This window comes from Chaetura pelagica, unplaced genomic scaffold (assembly GCF_000747805.2).
Source record: "Chaetura pelagica isolate M959 unplaced genomic scaffold, ChaPel_1.0 scaffold464, whole genome shotgun sequence".
Classification (NCBI taxonomy): Eukaryota; Metazoa; Chordata; class Aves; order Apodiformes; family Apodidae; genus Chaetura; species Chaetura pelagica.
Window position 1 is genome coordinate 501311 of NW_009952981.1, and position 18099 is coordinate 519409.

Below are 18099 nucleotides of genomic sequence, written 5' to 3' on the forward strand. Positions count from 1 at the left end.
TCATATATAGGACAGCTGGTCCTCTTGTGTCCTGAAAAGATCTGATGTGTGTCAGGAAGAAGGTGATGATGGGTGAGATGAGATGGCCTCTTTCCCCACTCCTCCATATTATATAAAAAGGAGACATAAAAGAAATCTGTTCTCATGAGATGCTCAGTGGAAGTTCTGGGAGTCCAAAGTTATGTATTAAACTGTTCTTTAAATGGTTCATGATTTATCAGCAGGGTCTTTGTTTCTCTTATTAGGAGATTATTAGTTTACTTTTTCACTGAATTAGTTTCAGTGCACTTTTGTTGTACAATTTATTTATGTAAGGACCTTCCTAAAGCTTTGTATTGCTTGTCAAAGCAGCTGGTGGTAACACTTCATCCTATAAAGCACTTTGTCAAATACCAGAAGAACAAAGAAGCAGAACAGATAAAATCATAGAATCCCAGACTGGTCTGGGTTGGAAGGGACATAAAGATAATCTAATCCCAACCCCCCCTTGCCATGGGCAGGGATACCTCCCACCAGACTAGGTTGCTCCAAGCCCCATCCAACCTGCCCTTCAACGCTTCCAGGGATGGGGCAGCCACAGCTTCTCCGGGCAACGTGGGCCAGGGTCTCAGCAGCCTCACACTCCAGAATTTCCTCCATATATATAGATATATATATGAAATACGTAAGTGTAGTCTTAGAAACAGGGGAACAGGGATGCATCCCTCCTGTGCTGAGTTTTCAAGCCAGCAGCGAGCAGGGATATGTGTACTTTCATCACTTGTGGTCCAGCAACAGCAACATAAAGTTTTTTTAAAAAAGACAATAAAAAGGAAGGGGGGGAGGTCTTTAGATACATGTATTTAGATAAGTGGACTCACTCTCAGTAGCAGTGCTAGTGTTACAGCATTCATATAAAGCAGTAGTGTCAAATAAGATAATGTATTTTAAAGTATGTCTCCTTTATAATTTTTTCTTGAAATCCTAGTTTTACTTTCTTTCAGAAAAGGAAGGAATAAGTCTTGTTAAAGCCCAGTGTTTCAGTCTTCTGCTGGGGCAGAATGAGTCCCTGAGAGGTCACAGGACTGCAGAATAACCTGGGTTCATCAGGCATGAAGGGAACCTGTATATTTTTATAGGGACAATGATGGGGTCTGGGCAGCAGGTGCCCAGTAATGGCATGGGGCTCAGCCTGGCACTGGAGTTGTCCCCTCCAGGTCGTGGCCTGATGCTGGGTGTCCTCAGGCTGGCTGGGCACTGCCTGCCCACCCTGCTCTTGGCTTGGCTCGTGTTGGGCAGCAGGCTGGGACTGACCTTCAAGTGCCAGTGAGGAGCACAGAGGGGCCTTGCTGTAAACAGGAAACTGATACTTAAACACTCTCTCTCTCTTACCTACATAAGTGTAAGATACGGGTGACTTGAGTATATTTATGGAAAGAAGTTGAGGGGTGGGCAGCCCAGCCCTTTGGAGCCAGGATGTCTGGGCATCAGAGTGTGTTATCTCTAATCTCCCTGTCCTTGCTCACAAGAGCAGGTCCTGGGCTGCCCTTGCAGGGGAGCAGGGACGGGCACTGGGAGCTCAGTGGGAAGCTGCTTCCCAGCCACCAGCCAGTGCATGGGAATGCCAGCAGCAAGGGATCCACATCATGTGTGCTGTGGAGTTGGCCTTTGCTCTTCAGGCTCTGTTGTGCTGCCCCAGCCTGTTCACAAGAGGTGTTTTCCAGTTTCAGCGATGAGAATTCATGAATCTTTTCTGCAGATGTGGAGGAGGCTGGTGAGCCCTTTCATGGAGATTTTTGTTTCTGATAGCAGTATCTCCACCAAACAGCCCAGTCTTAATTAATACATATTTAAATTACACTTTCTGGAAGTTAGGGAGTTGCTGCAGATAAGGTATTTGAACAGTGTGTGTATTTTTCTGGAAGTCAGCACTGAATGACCATAAATAACATTACATAACATCTCATATTTGTTTTTCTGCATCCAGGCTTCAGCTTAACTCTTAAAGCTGCAGGTGCAGGGTTTCCAAACTCTGTATCTTGCTGTTGAGATCTTCACAGAATCACAGAATATTAGGGGTTGGAAGGGACCTCTGAAGATCATTGAGTCCTACCCCCATCTCTTAGGAGAGTTAGGCTTTTTTTTTTTTTTCCAAAAGCCAAGAGCATGTTGAGAAAGTTCGAAGAGAATTTCCCTCAGCAGTTAATGATCTGGATTTTTTGGATGTACAGTGTCCCTGTTACTACTCTTGGCAAACCTGAACCTGTGAGCACCCTGGGTTTCCAGTTTTGTTCATGCTGAGACCTCAACAAGTGGGAGCTGCTTGTGGGCACAAGGAGGAGCCTCTGCATTGTCAGCCCAACAGCTCTGAGCTTGTGTAGTGAGAACGTATACAAATCTCTGCTGAAGCAGGAGCTTTCCTAAGACAATGTTTTGCAGGTAATCTGGGGAGTTTTCCTTGCAGTGAAACTCCTTGTGAATCCAAAGCAAACATGGATTTTACATGTTTGACTTGTCCTTATTTTGACAGCAATGGGCTAGTGCAGGCAGCTGCAGGGACAGGGATACACAAAAAGGTTGCTTTAAAGGCAGGTGTCCTTTTGGGAAGGGGTAGTAGCAGAGTAGTAGCAGTGATGGTGTGAACAAATGCTCAAGGAAGCAAGAGGTGAGGACTAGGAAATTGATTTTAGTCTTCTGCTACTACAGCAGAGCCTCCCCTTCTGTTTTGAGAGGGCTGGAGAGGGAGAGGCAAGAGCTGGTGAAAGATGATTGCTCTTTGAACTTGGGTTTCTGCTCCTCTGCTTTCAGTAGGGTGCTTAATGAATTTGGATGTGGTTGAGGTTTTCCAGGAATGTTTGAAATAGTTCCTGGAAGTTGAGAGAAGGTTTGAAGCAGTATTGAGAGAGCTCTTTGGCTAACGTGGAGGAAAGTTTCTTGTTCACCTAGATATGTTGCCCTTAGTGCTATTGTCTGCAGCCAAGCCCATCAGTCACCAAGGGTGTTCTGTGTCTTTGCTAGTTCACAGGGCAGGTAAATATACACATTACTCTGTTGGAACCTATGTAAGAGTTGGTAGTTTGTCATCAACCTTTTTGTGTAGTTAAAAACACTCAGTCTGGGTATTTTGGAACTACATGGAAAGGCTTTGTTGGGGAAGAATAATGTTGGGCAAATGAAAACAGGTAGAGTGGCTTCATGGGAAATCCAGCTCAGAGGGGGCTTATGTGCTGCTCCAGCGTTTCTTTAGAAAACAAAATGAGCTTGCAGATCTTAATCAGCACTTTTGAGCAAGTGCCCATGTCACAAAAACTGTTGGTTCCTAGGAGGAAGAGATAAGGTTCTGGTAAACAAGATGATTCCTCCAGCAGTGTGCTGCAGTGCTGGTGTATGGAGGAAACTGCTCGTAGGCTGATGAAATGAGAACATTTAGAATTATTAAAACAAAGCCACAGCTAGTGAAAACTTAGATGTAATTATCAGACTCCTGATCCTCTTCCTATGCATGTGGGGTTTTTTTCATTCTTCCTTTATTGTTTTTTTGCTTGTTGCTCTTCAGAAAGGTTATGAAACTTTTTGGGTGCTTTTGAAAGTAACTTTGGTAATGGAAGTATTTACTAAGAAACCTCTGGTTTTACCTGTTGTGTGCCTGCCTCTTCTGTGTGCTTTGGGGGAAAAAAAAGTGGTGAAAAATGGTTGTTTTTATGAAACCAACACCAAAGTTGCCAGATGATGTTTTAGAATAACTCACCTCTGCTGTGCTTTTCTGCAGTTTTAGACATCAGGGCCTCAGTTTCTGTAAGTATCATAGCAGAGAAAATAAGAATAATAAAAGTGGGAATTGTCTCTACTACCAGCTGCTTTGAAACATTCAGACTTACAACTGCTGTTTCTTTAGAATAACCAGAATTATTTACTGCCCCTTCAGTTCATAGTTGATGCCTTAAATCCATTCCCACACACTAGGATTTAATTTCCTTGAGGACCCTGAATTTATTTTTTGTCAAAACAAGAGCAGTTTGAGACTTTTCTTCCCTGCTACTTTGCAAAGCAGGAGTGACAAATCCTTGTGCTCGTTGTGGTTTGGGTGGGGCAGAGAGGTTTTGGGGTGGGGGGCTGCCACGGCAGCAGAATGCTAATTTTTAGTTATAGCTCAGGTTACCACTCCCTTTTTGTGTGCTGCTGTTTCACTGTCCTGGACTGTCTCTGGAGGCTACAGCACAAAAAAGACCCCACAGAAGGGGCCAGGGGCAGGTGCGTCACGGGTGCATCCCAGCTTGCTCTCCATGGGATCCTCTCTTTTCCTTGGGGGGTGAAGGGAGGGCAGAGAACTGCAGCTGGGATGGGTGCTGCAGGGTTGGGTGGTCTGAACAAGTGCCAAGTGCAGAGTTTCTGCCAGAGACAGCTGCCTGCTTGGTAACACCAGTATTTCTGCAAATAAGAATTGTCTACACTCTCATAAACAAATTATGGCTGGGGGGCATGTTTCTGCTATGGAAATTATTTCAGTCAGAGAGAAACTGTGTCTCTATGTAAAACTTTTTTTTTTTTAAATTAAGTTGTGAAGCTTGTACAATTCCTGATATGGACAAAACTGGACCCGTGTAAGTTGCCTCCCTTTCAGGCAAGAGCTGATGTGCCACTGTCAGGGCTGGAACTGAGCTTTCACTCCACTGCTTTCATGTGTTTAGCCTAACCTCACTCCTGCCAATGAATATAGTTTCAGATGGGTCTCATGGAGCTGGGCCTTCCTGGTCACATCGTATATTTCTTATGTTTTTGCTGTTGTGCTAAATATTTTTAGAGTTTTAAGAGCTGCAAAATGATTGGCATGGAATTTTTGAGCTTGTTAAGTCTAACTGATTTGATATTGAGGGTAACACAGGTAGTTGTCTGACAGTTTCAAGGGGCCTGCAGGAAAGCTGGGGAGGGACTTTTTTCAAGGGCTTGTAGTGAGAGGACAAGAGGTAATGAGTGAAAACTGGAAGAGAATAGACATTAGGAGGAAATTCTTTAGTGTGAGGGTGGTGAGACCCTGGCCCAGGGTGCCCAGGGAAGCTGTGGCTGCCCCATCCCTGGCAGTGTTGAAGGGCAGGTTGGATGAGGCTTGGAGCAACCTGGTCTGGTGGGAGGTGTCCCTGCCCATGCAGGGGGGTTGGAACTAGATGATCTTTAAGATACCTTCCAACTCAAACCATTCTATGATGATTCTATGATTTGCAAGGCAGGTGCCATATAAAATGTTTTTCCATAGGACTTAGTTGCTTTTTGCCAGCAAAATGATGTCTTTCAAATGCAGGAAAGCTGGAGCTTGGGCCCCAAGATGGGACAGGAGAGGGTTTTGCAGCTGGAAGCAGTAGAGGGCACACAAGTCCCCTGAAGCTGGGCAAGGACTAAATGGTCCCAAAGATTTTGTAGCTTGTCTGAAAGTTGTCTGGTTGTTCAAAATGAGTAGACTTGCCTCCTTGTTTCTTGCAGGTTTACCACGTCACCTCTGACAGCTACGAGACACAAAACCAGCACTATGGAAGGAGCTTGACAAAGGAAACAGTGAAGGACGGTGAGGGAATTCGCATGTCAGATTTTGGTGCTCTTGGATATTCTTTATTTGTTTATCTTTGCTTTTAAGCAACCTTCTCAGTTGAAGTAAATCCCTTTGTTGCTCTATATTAAAAGGAATGAAAACACTGCCATCAAATGGCCGTCGGGTGGTGGTGAAGTATTTTAAATTGATTATTAAATGATGTCTGTCTGTCCTGCACTGAGGGACAGAAGGACACACACACATGGACACACCTCTCTCCACAGCTGGCACTGACTTGTCAGCTCTGGCACTCACGATAAAGAGCTGCTTGGGCCTGTTTATGCCTGGAGTGTTTAATGTGTCCCTGCCCAAAACTGTCCAGATACTTACTAAAATTACCTGGGGAGCAGGAACCATGTTCCTCTACTGTTTGAACAATACATTAGTTAGTTAATTGGATTGATATTCCAAGCCAAATCTGTGGAACTGTACCCTTACCCAGGTGAGGTGACTGCAGGTATCAGAGTTTCTCAGTTCACTTCTGCTAGTGTTAATTAGCCTGGAAGGAAACTAAGTGAATCCTGGCTGTTCCTTCAAAGCAAGAACTATTCTCATTAAAAATGTTGGAAAAGAATCCCAAAGTTTGGTCTTATTTCTTGCAGGCATCTCCACGTTTTTCCACAATGGATACTGCTTGAGAAAAGATGCCATAGCTGCCAGCATCCAGAAGATTGGAAAGATTTTGGAGTGGTTTGAGGGCCAGAAGCAACTCAACTTTTACGCAAGCTCCTTACTCTTTGTTTATGAGGGTTCCTGTCAGGCAACAACTGTGCGGCTGAGCGATGTCACCTTGGCAGAGAAGAGAGGAGTGCCCAAAGGACTGTTGTCAGGTGGAGACATACTGGAGTATAATAATAATATTCACCTCATCAATGCGACCGAGAATGGAAAAATCGAGGCCTCTGTAAGTAAAGGCTTGTCCAAATTTTATGCACTTCACAAAAAGGCATACTCTAAGAGGCACCCCAGTCAGCTCTCTCTAAAAGTTGAAAACTTGGAGCAGGGCAACATGTGGAAAAGCAGCACGTGCATCACCCAGGAGCACCTGAATGGGAACGTTATACCCCAACTGGAAAAAGTTTTCTGTCACATGCCAGCAGAGATCAAGGAAAGCCCGAATGTGGAAGTCCGGATGATAGATTTTGCTCATGTGTTCCCTAGCAACACGAAGGATGAGGGCTACATTTATGGCCTGAAGAATCTAATCACTGTACTTCAAAATATTTTGGATAACTAAATTCTTTGCTATGGTTTTTACTGGGGGGCCAATGATAAAGAAGAGCAACAACATGAAGAATTTCTGCACTTATAATGCTGTATAACTGGGTTTGTATTGTTCTATATTTTGTCTTTGTACTTTTGGTAGAAGGGTTTAACTTTTTATAATCTCACTCAGGAAAATAATTGATAGCTAATTAGGGAGTGTGAAAGGATTGAGATACTGGAGATGAAGCAGGATAGGTGAATTAGTAGGATGAAATGTATATGGTTGGCTTATGTCCAAGGAGTACAGTTGTACAGTAAGCAAGGGTGACGTTAGTTCCCGTGACGACTTTAGCCTAGATCCCGTTTGCCCACCTGGCCTTGACACTGAGCCCTCTCTCCATCATCAGGGTTTTTAGAAAATGGACTGAAAACTGCCGTGCAGGATTGATGTCCTCAGTACTGCCCTCTTGTGTTTACTGCATTCAAATAACTGGAGTTAACCCTATTTGGAGAGAAATCCCGTGTTGAGTCAGTAGTCTAACCTGGAAGCCAGTGAATGAAAAGTGCTTTTCAGCATCACGGGACGATGTTGTTTCAGCCCTGGGGTGGCTGTCCCTAGCCCATGTTCACCCCTGACAAGCTACAACCTTTTTTTGTGTTGAGGTGCTAAGAAAATGCTGGAGTAAAATATTGTGACAGGCTTAAACTGCACAACTGCTAGAGAAACTTTATTCCTAAGAAAGAGTAAAAAATGCCAGCGTGAGATATTCCAGGAACTCGTTTGGTTTAGAAGATTAAGTCAATCTGTTAATGGAATGTCTGATGTTGTGACTAAGGGAGATGCCTCACTCCTTTGTTCTGATGGCCCTTCTCCAAAAACATAGCTTTTAGAAGCAAACCAATTGAATGGGGAAACAAAGCATTTTGAGTAAGCATACAGAGATTTCTTCTGGCTGTCTGCTGCTTGTATCCACACTTCCACTGCTGGGGAGCACCGACTGGAACCAACGAGCTCTACAGGTGAAGAACTCTCTCCTGCCAAGAGAAGTTTCTTTCCAGCCCTGGAGCAACCAGATGTCCCTCTGTTGGTCACAGTGGAGCTGTGGCTCTCTTACCCTGGCCTTGAAGTCCTACGTTCAGCTCTTTTGGTTTGTTATTTTTTAACAACACGCAGGCAAGCTGTGTAATTGGAAAATTGTCCCAATTCCTTCTTTTTCATGGGAAAATGTCAAGCTTTCCTATGGAATATTTGAGATCAGGATGATGTATCCAAAGCACTTTTGGTGTGTCTCTTCTGTATGCCCTGTCTGTGGTTGTCCTGCCATGTCTGTATAGTCAGCTATAGGAAAAGTCATGACAGATTTTCCTGCTTGAAGCAAGCCCCAGAAATACAACTTTTTAGACTGGACTTGGTCATTGGAAACAGACGTCTTTGACATGTGGACTCACTCTGGCACTGTGACCTTTTGCTGCTCTCTCTGTATGATGTTCTGCACTATGCACTCACTCGCGTACACATCTTTGCAAGTTCTCAGTTTGACATCGATTTTCTATATCAGAAAGAGATCAATTCTTTTCCAAACACAGGCTGTTTTAAACAAAGCTGAGATTTTAGCTCTTTGAGAACCTGGATTAATTGGAAGAAACAGGGTATTATGTGTAGAACAACATTGTTTAACCTTTAGAACTAATATTGGCCAATATAATCAAGAATAACACCCATCTCTTAGAGACAGAATGTCTTTGAAGTGTGGGAAAGGACTCTGGCAGGAGGGGCAGTGTCATTTTGTTGAACATTTTATGCAAATGGTGGTGAAGGTTGAGGGGAAAATGTCAGGAGGGGAAAGCAGTTTATTTTTTGTTCTACCTGGTATTTCTGTTGCAACATATAGTTAATATATTCCCGACTCTCTGTGAACTAATTTAAGCCATATTCTGGGAAGAGTTTGTGCTTTTGTTTGCTTTGATGCTGGTTTCTCTGTTATGATTTTGTTGTTCTATCCCATAAATAGCCAACACCAGAGCAGTTCAGGCTGGCAGTGGCCTTGTAGGATAAATTCACCATATTTTATAGAAAACACGAGGGGAAACATTTATAAATCAGAGTTGTTTTGTCCTCTGTAATTCATCTCTTCTGGATTTTAATCCATTTTGTGCTGGAGAAATCAGACCAGCTGCCTCAAAGAAGTCAGTGATTGGAAAATGATCAGTTTGCTCTCAGTGTAAGTGTGTTCTCCTGTCTCTGCTTTAAGATACATGTCTGCAGTGTTTGAATGCTCTTGAAGTATTGGTTGTTGTGCTGACTATGGCAGTGTTTGTAATGCACCTGGAATATTGTTAAACTGTCAGAATATTTTGAATAAAAAAAAAAAAAGAGTAAAAGAATTTTATCATGGTTTTTTACCGGTAGTTACTAATGGATGTATTTCTGTTTTAATTTAAAATTTAGCTTGAGAGATTAACAGTATTTTTAATTGGAAGTAGTGTAAATAAAGCTTGCTGTAGAGGTGTTTTGGCACAGTAGCAGCTGTGAATTTATGCCTGCCAAGGTGTTATATTCACATTGTTCTTGCACATTTTAGATTTGGTGTTTGAAGTGTCTTGTACCTGTTGAGTTTGTTTTCAGTTCTAGTTCGAGATGCATTCACAGAAATTATTAAACAGATTGCAGAATTAATAGCAAAGTGAAGAGGGAGACACTGGACACTAAACCCATGCATTACCATCCATCTCCCTCCTTCCCAGTGATGCCTCTTTTGTTCTGTGCGCAGCCTCCAGGACAGGTGACAGTTACGTGGAAACCTTTATGGAAATGGTAACCAGGCTCATAGGTGTTTCTGTCCCATAAAATGAAAGCTGGAAGCAGGTTCCTTCCCTAGACTGCTGTGGTGTATCCGAGTGCTGCTGTTGGTGAAACCCCTCTGTTTTGATTTTAAGCAATAAGAATTTGGTTTAGCAGAACTGGTGGTCAAAAGGGAAGGTGGATGGAAGTGTTGTCGTTCCTGCACTCTGAAAATACACTTTGCTGAAGACTTTCTACCTGGATGATGGTGAGAGTTGTGTGTAGCCTTACCTACTAATGAGAGCTTGAGTTGTATAAAGTTTTATAAAAAAGCATTTACATAGATGGTATTTTTTGATATGGATGGAATTTGTTGCATAAATTACAGTGGAAATTATTATAGCATTATGAGATGTTACAAATATTTTAATCAAATCATTTTACAAACTTAACTAGAGATTTAATGCATAGTTTTGGTTCACAAAAAGTCTGTACTATTGTCCATTTCTTTCCTGCTGTAATGCATGGTCAGACCCTTCTTGTCCATAACCCTACAGTTTCATGGAGATCTTTTTAAAAGTACCCAGTAGGTTAGGAAATCACCAATTCCCTTTAGTTTAAGGAAGTGGATAAGTTCTTGAAATACTTCAGTGCACTTCAACATGAGTGTACTATACAGCTAGATCCCCAGGAAACTTCCTTACCTGCGGAGAGCTCCTGCTGAGCTGAGTCTGGATCAGGCAGTATTTAAACTGGGCCTTTTCACATCTAACAGCAGTGAAGGGAAGGCATCTCCTGTGCTGGCTGTCAGTGAAAGGATGGTTTCCTCCTCGTTTTATTTGTCTTCTCCAAGTAAGCTTTCCTCCTGAGTGCCTTCTTTGGCCCTTGCCACTGGTAACCTGTAGTCTGGAATGAATTAAAGGGAATTTTTTTATAACTGACAACTGCTCTTGAAGCAGTGAAAACACTGTCAAAATGCCTCAAATACTTTTGCAGTCTTTCTGTTAAGGAGTAGGAGTAGAATGATAGAATCACAGAATCACTTAGACCTTCAAGATCATTGAGTCCAACCATTACCCCTGCTCTCTCAAGTCCAGCACTGAGCCATGTCCCCCAGCACCACAACTAGACACCTTTTAAACATCTCCAGAGATAGTGACTCAGCCACCTCCTTGGGCAGCCTGTTCCAATGTCTGCCAACCCTTTCAGTGAAAAAGTTCTTCCTCATGTCTATTCTAAACCTCCCCTAGTGCAGCCTGAGGCCATTCCCTCTTGTTCTATCACCAGTTACTCGTGAGAAGAGACCAGCACCCACCTCTGCACAACCTCCTTTCGGGCAGTTGTAGAGGGCAACGAGGTCTCCCCTCAACCTCCTTTTCTTCAGACTAAACAATCCCAGTTCCCTCAGCCCCTCCTCATAAGACTTGGTCTCAAGGCCCTTCACCAGCTTTGTTGCCCTTCTCTGGATGTGCTCCAGCACCTCCATGCCCTTGTATTGAGGTGCCCAGAACTGGACACAACATTCAAGGTGGGGCCTCACCAGTGCTGAGTACAGAGGGATGCTCACCTCCCTGCTCCTGCTGGCCACACTATACCTGATGCAGGCCAGGATGCCATTGGCCTTCCTGGCCACCTGGGCACACTGTTGGTTCATGTTCAACAGCATCAGTCAGGACTCCCAGGTCCCTCTCTGCTGGGCAATTCTCTGAGCCCAGCCCTTCAGCCAGTGTTTAACCCAGCAGAGCCCGCGCCCATCCAAGCCAAGAACAGCCAGCTTTTCATCAGGATGCAGTGGCAGACAGTGTCAAAGGCCTTATGGAAGTCCAGGTAGTGTGATTCTAATTTAAAAAAAAAATACTCCACATTCAAAAATAAGACTTTTTTACCCTTTAGCTCATATAGACTTAACAAAAACTGTGGGGTTTAATATGTATCTTTTTACAGATGGTCACAGAATTCCTGTCTATCAGTTAGAATGGTATCAGGGCAGGCCTACCCCACAGGTTGATTTTTTTAGACCGGCAAAAGAACAAAGACTTCATTTTATGGTAACAAAAAATTAACAATAACACTACTAAATATGTGAGAAAAATCAATAATTGGCTAAAACCTAATACAAAAACATTTGGAAGCAGAAGACCCTGAGGACTTGTAATATTACACATCAATTTCCCTCTGTGTTCCTAGGAAACTGCACAAAATGTGCAGTGAGTATTAAAAGGTTAGGATGTGCATGACATGAGTAATAGCTTTCTACTTTCCAAGCCCAGCTTTGTTTTTCTAAATCTGAGGAACAGGACAACAGCCAAATTCTCCCCAAGAAAACAAACTTACAGCTATACAGAGTGCTGCTGATAGGCTGAAGAGCAATGGGCACTATTTGGCTGCTTGTGCCCCGTACATTAATTACCATCTATTTAATTGCCTAGCATTACAATGCTAGGAAAAAGCAGCTAAAAAAAATTCCACATAATTATGATCAATGACATGTTTTAATGTTCAATACACACAAAGCAAGGACCTGACTACATTCAGGGAACTCACAAAACACAGAGGGCAGAATCTTCTCCTTACAGAGGCTGGGTCTATCAACTGCAGCCATTCATAATCAAATCACTTGATTAATCAATTACTTCTTCATGGCAAGTGCAGATTTCTTCTGATGAGGGAGAAGGGAGTTAACAGTTCATCACGAACCGAGAAACCTCAAGCATGTGTCTCAAACCTAGTCCAAATATCTATCCCCTTCCACGGGTTTCCAGGCCTCTCAAATACACAGCTCTGTCACGTAGGCTTCAGGCACCAAGCCAACAGTTCTCTTCAGTTCTCTTGCCCACCAGCCAAGTCCATTGTGCTCCTCTCTGAGAATGTAAATCATGTCTCCACCTATAAATGTCAACTCATCAGCTTCATCTCTGTAGTCCCACAAGCCTTGATGGAAATTGGCATAATAGCTTTTTTTCTTTTGTTCTATCTGAAAGAGTGGAATGGTAGTAGAGGGCATGCCTTAAAACTGGGTGTTAGGTTGTATGGAACATCTTTATCTGTGTTGTGAAGAGGCCATTTTGGGGGCAAGGCGAGGGACAACCAAATTGCATGAAGTTTTCTTACTGCAATTAAAGGTGGAGGTTTGGGGTTTAAGAAGGTAGGCTAGTGGGAAGCAGTGGAAGTTGATAAGGTGCCCTGAGGAGGACATCTGGTCAGTTCTGCAGTGCAGGGAATTGCTATGGATAAGATCCAAGGGCTGCAAGTCTTCAGGTGTCTTGCAGGGACGTGTGGGATGTCACCTGAGAAGTACCTTCCTCTCCATAGCCCCAGGGCAAATCCTGCCCAATTCCCATGTTCACTGAAATCTATAAGGGAGAGCTAAAGGGAAGTTTGTCATCCTAAGGACAGATGGAACTGTTGGAGCAGTGTTTGAAAGGGGATAAAGTGATAAAAGCTCAGGACTGCACAGCAGAAAACACATCAAGAAGTATCTTTTACTGTTGTCTTGTCTAGTAGAGATGGGCCCTGTGTATTTGGAGTTCAGCTGGTTTGTTATGTGACATTCAACAGCAAACAGAGCAAAGGTACCTTCAAAACCACCTTAGTTTGAATTGTGTGCATAAAATAGTTATTTTTTTAAAAAAGCGATCTATGAAGTAACTTCCAAATATGATGCGTGTTGCACCTGACTATAAATGAAACTAGAGTGCACAAAGGCACTTTAATATTCTGGGAACTTTACTGGAAGACAAATGAAAGCATGTGAAATTGCACCTGATGTTGTGTTGCTAATTGTTTTTTTTAAATTCTCTATTACTTATGCTTGATGGATGAATGTATCTAGTCTAGTCTGGTCTCAGTTTCTTTGATCCAAGTGTCTAAAGCTGTCACTCAATCTCCTAATTTGTATGTGTTTATAGTTTAATTTGCTATTATTTTTTTTTTGCCATTACTGGACTGCAGGGGTTATTGTTGATATTACATGTGTTTATTTTATAGAACATTGTACTATGCTATCTACCAACTTTTGTAACTTAATTATAAGTGATATTTAGGGTAATTCTAATAGCTGTATATTTGGCAAATTATTAAAATTTTCTGCAAGTGACTTGCAAGTATAACTGGTTTCTTTTTAATACAGGAAGATTGCTGGAAAAAAGTTCTCTTCAAAATACCTGCAGAGATAAATCCTTCTTTCTTCCCTTTCTTTTCCCTGCATTCCATAACAGGTGTTTACTTTGCATTTACCAGTTCTGCTTTACCACCATTTTTTTTTTTCATGGCATCCATGGGAATACCTGCCTTGGTATGCAAGAGTCACCTCCATAAAATGAAGGAAAATCCAACTCCACACACACAAAGCCCCCCACAAAACAGAACACAAATCCATGCTCTGCTGCCTTGCATGTGAATTGTTGGTCAGTGTTATATTCAATTTCCATAGTAGTCCCTCAACTCCTTTCCCTAAAACCTTCTCCCCTGCTAGGCAGTGCTTCTCTGAATGGAAATGGGATTGAAAAAGACAAAGCCATTCCCTTAATTGGGACACAGCAAAAGAAAAGGGGGACTTTTTTCATACATTTGGGACAGTTCTGACCTTGATGAGGAACTGGGAAATGGCTGTTTTACTCCAGAAGATTTGAACCATAAGGTTATCTTGTATGTTTGATTAATGGTGTTAAAGCTGGCTTGACTTTTCTCCTTGCCCTTTCAGAAGAGGGTGAGTAGTTGTGCAGTAAGAGATTAAAATAGGGAAAAGCTGCACTTCCCCTTTGTGCTCTGAGCTGCAAAGTAGGATCCTGCAAGTTGTCCTCAAAAAGAACAATCTGAGCTGTGGATGGAAGAATTCACTGCCTGTGTTAAGGTGGGCAACAGTGTGAGATTCCTGTAGAGGTGCCATTTGGTTCAGGCCTCAGTACCTCATATGGCCTTGTATGGAATGTATGGCCATGACATCACAATGGGGCAGTAGAGCCTTCAATGGGATGTGTGGCCATGACATCACAATGGGTGGCCAGTTTGGGAAGCAGGGTGATGTCCACAGCCTGCAGGGAAAGAGCTGCAGGAGTCAGACACTGTAGGACAGCCTGTGGTGGGGACAGCTGGGGGCACAGCCATGGCTTCTCTGCTTTTCATTTGCAAGACTTAAGCCTTGAATAGCTGGGAATAAAACATCAAGGTTGAAAAGGAGGAGGAATGAATAAAATCTAGCATATTAAAGGTTATAATTAGAACTCTGATCAACTTTGATATTGTCAGGCCTTCTCAACTGTAATAAATGTGTAGCTCTGAATAAAAAGCCTAACCATATTTGCAGTGAAACATGAATCTTGTTCTTGGAGAATGCTTTGGCTTATTACTCAGTGTGTGTGAATTAGAGGATGCTGTGCTGAGATCCTGTGGGTGGCTTTATCTGGTGTCCATATGCACACAGTGTTTGCATAAGAGATACCGTATAGTTGATGTTTGTGAATAACAGGCACTAAAAATTACTTTCCTGAAAACAAAGGTTGGTTTGTGTGTATGGAAGTGACCTTGTGCAAACAGTTCTCTGCTGGTGTGTTAGTGCTACTCTGTTTGTGTGGTATAGGGCAGGCAAGGGGCACCTGTCCAGCTGGGGACCATCCATCCTGATGGCACCACAGCACACAGGCTATGCCTGAGCACCTCTCATCTCCAAGCACTTTGAGGAACATCTTCCATCACTACCAAAACTTTCCCTGCTGCAGGGGAGGCAGGTGAGTGTCATCATGTGGGTGGTCTTGGAAGACCCTTCGGTAGCCAGCATGGGCATCATTTCACCTCTTGGCTGAAGTGAGATGTGGAAACTCCTGCTAAATGTGGCATGTTTAATCAATGTGTCCTTGTTCCCTCTGCAAGGCTGCTTCTTTGCTTTGTTTTCTGACTGCTGAACACCAAACAACAAAACATGAGGATTTAGTGAGCTTTCTCCTTTATGGCTCTGTATGTAGAAATTTATGGCAGTGGGGGAGGGAAAATGCCATCAAATCAGAAGTGTGAGGCACTACAGCTCTTTTTTATTGATATACAGGTGGATATGGAATAGATTCCCAGTAGTTTACGAAGCAAATCCTTCAGCTATAGTTAGGGTGCTTAAATATTGATAATTAAAAAGCTGTAGCCCATTAATTCTGTTTTTTATGGGCCTGCATAGGATTGTGAATATGGGCATTAAACCTGACATTTTTTCCTTAAACCTAACTTCTTTGTTAATGCTTCATCTTCCAAGCTAGTTAGCTTTGATATTGCAGATTGAAGCCCTGAGAGCCTGTTTCAGCAAGGCATTTAAGGGACTGGTCTTTTTGAGTTGAGATGAAGATGTGCTCATTACCAATGTCACCCTGTTCTCTCTCACAAACTTGCACATACAGTGACCTGAAGACCTCTTGTCACAAACAAAAACAAGTGAAACAAAGCATATTATTTAAAAACATTTACATTGAATATTGAAATAGGGCTTCATGCTTTCGAAGAGGCAGGAAAAGGCATTAGCTTTGAAATGGCTGGAAACAGTGGGATCTGATAAGTCCTGGAGAAGTTGATTCTTGCTGGGCAGAAGCAAAGTGAAATGAGGCCGTGGGGTGAATAGTAGCAGGGTAGTGTGGAATAATCACAGATGTGCTGCTAGAGATAGTGAAAGAAGTTTAACCATGTATCAAGTTGTGTGTTTATTAAGCTTAGAATATTACATGGGCAATTAAATGGTTGTAGTGAGTGAGACTTATAACAAGGAAAAAAAACCCACAACATAACAAACAAACCACAAAAACAACCCTTCATGAATAACCCTCATGAATAAACTAAATTTTTCTTGTCATGAATAGTAAAAACCAGCTGACATGTATAGATTGGAATGAAAAAAGAAGTCATTCTCAGTTTGACAAACTATTTATTTTGCTGTAAATATAAGAATTATAAAAGCTCGTATAAAGTTTATTGCAGTTAATAGAAAAATATCAATTCTATTGAACTGCTTAAACCTGCCCAAATGTTACTGGTGGGTGACTAAAAAACTGGATGACTCAATAACATTGGGACAATGAAGATAGATATAATTATAAACAACCTTTGCCACTAGGTTTTTTCAGTTTTGTCTTTAATCTGACAATTTTTTTCAGAAGATTGAGGATCTCACTGAAAAAAATATTACTTCCTGATCCCCCTTGTCTGCAATCTTTTGAGAAACAGCTGAGACTGGCAGGTCAATTTGTTAGGTTTTGAAACTAAGAGTTTAAAAACCCTACAGCCTAAATTCTGAGTTTCTGGATTTGTCAGAAATGTCCTCCTGATCACTGGGAGAGCCTGGCAGTTTGGAGGGACAACTGGAATCAAAGCAGGGTTCTCCACCTTTCTGCTGACAATTGCCTTGATTTAAATCTTAATTTCTTTATTAGACCTCTAAGTCTCTGCTACAGGCCTTGTAGGAAATTTGGGTGTCATAGGAGGGAAACACTGAGTAGCAGGGAAGTCTTGAGTCCTCCTCCCAAGCTGTGGAGCCTGACTAGATGGGGGTTCCTCAACACAGCCCTTTCTTCTGAAGGCTGGACCCAGGTGTGAACATGGATATAATGTCATGTTCAAACTTGCCCACTTTGTGAGCTCAGTTGTAACTTGCTTGTGGGAACTGTGGGTTTTTATACAGTGTGGCTCTTCAGGACACTTATGTTTCATTACCTCGCTCAGCAGGTCTCACATCCCTTCTGCTCTTGTGAAAAAGGAACGTGATGGCTGCACTGCAGAAGAGGAAGTGATGTGATGAGAAGAATCATTAGGATTTTTTCTTTGGTTGTGGAGTTAACTTCATCTTGTGTAAATTACCTCAAAGAACTCTCTGAGAAGAAAGGCTTGTCAATTGAGATGAAAGCACAATTTTATTAAGGTGTAAAGCAAGCTTTCAAAGCAGTGTTTGAAAGGTCAACCACTTCTGCCTTTTCAGAATGAAATGGTCAGGTTTTCTCTTAAAGAAAACCCCAATCTGAATTAACATGTGCCGACAGCATGGTTTTTAAGAATCTGAGTTATCTGGCTTCTTTAATGTGTGAAATGGCGTGAGATTCATCTCTCTGAGTGGTTCTTCTCCAGTGGGCAACACTGCCATCTCCAGCCTGTGTCCCATCCTGTCCCATACTAAGTCCACCTTCTGCATGTGCTTGTTGACCACACAAGAAGTCCCACCATGTAGATGGCTGAAATTGGATGAAGTGGATCCATTCCTCTTCTGCTGGTGTTGTCCAGCAATGATACTGGACAGTGGCAGAGTTAGAGAGCTGAGAAGTGGTGTCTTAGAGGCATATGAAGGCTGTGATATGTGGGCACTGTGTGAACACATTCAAGAGCCTGCTTGGACTCCTGGGGAGCCAAAACTGGGGCTGTGTGAACAGACCTGAGGCTTGTCCCCTGGCTCTGTCCTCTCACTGGGTGGTGGAGTTGCCATGCTGTGCTGAAGGATTTAATACTTGCTTTCCAAGACCCCTTCTGTCAGGGACCATTCCGTTTGTGTGAACCCTTAATAAACTGTCACCGTTTGACTCAGGTCCGACAA

The 18099-nt window shown here is 42.6% G+C and overlaps 1 protein-coding gene across 1 annotated transcript in view; it reads left to right on the forward strand.

Moving 5' to 3' along the window:
- The window catches only part of IPMK (inositol polyphosphate multikinase), a 34415-nt gene extending 27573 nt beyond the window's left edge, over positions 1-6842 (forward strand). The window contains exons 5-6 of the mRNA XM_009996412.1: positions 5455-5536; positions 6163-6842. Coding sequence (XP_009994714.1) covers positions 5455-5536; positions 6163-6797 — 717 coding nt within the window. The 3' untranslated portion in view covers positions 6798-6842. The remainder of the gene's footprint in view (positions 1-5454; positions 5537-6162) is intronic.
- Positions 6843-18099: the final 11257 nt, after the last annotated feature.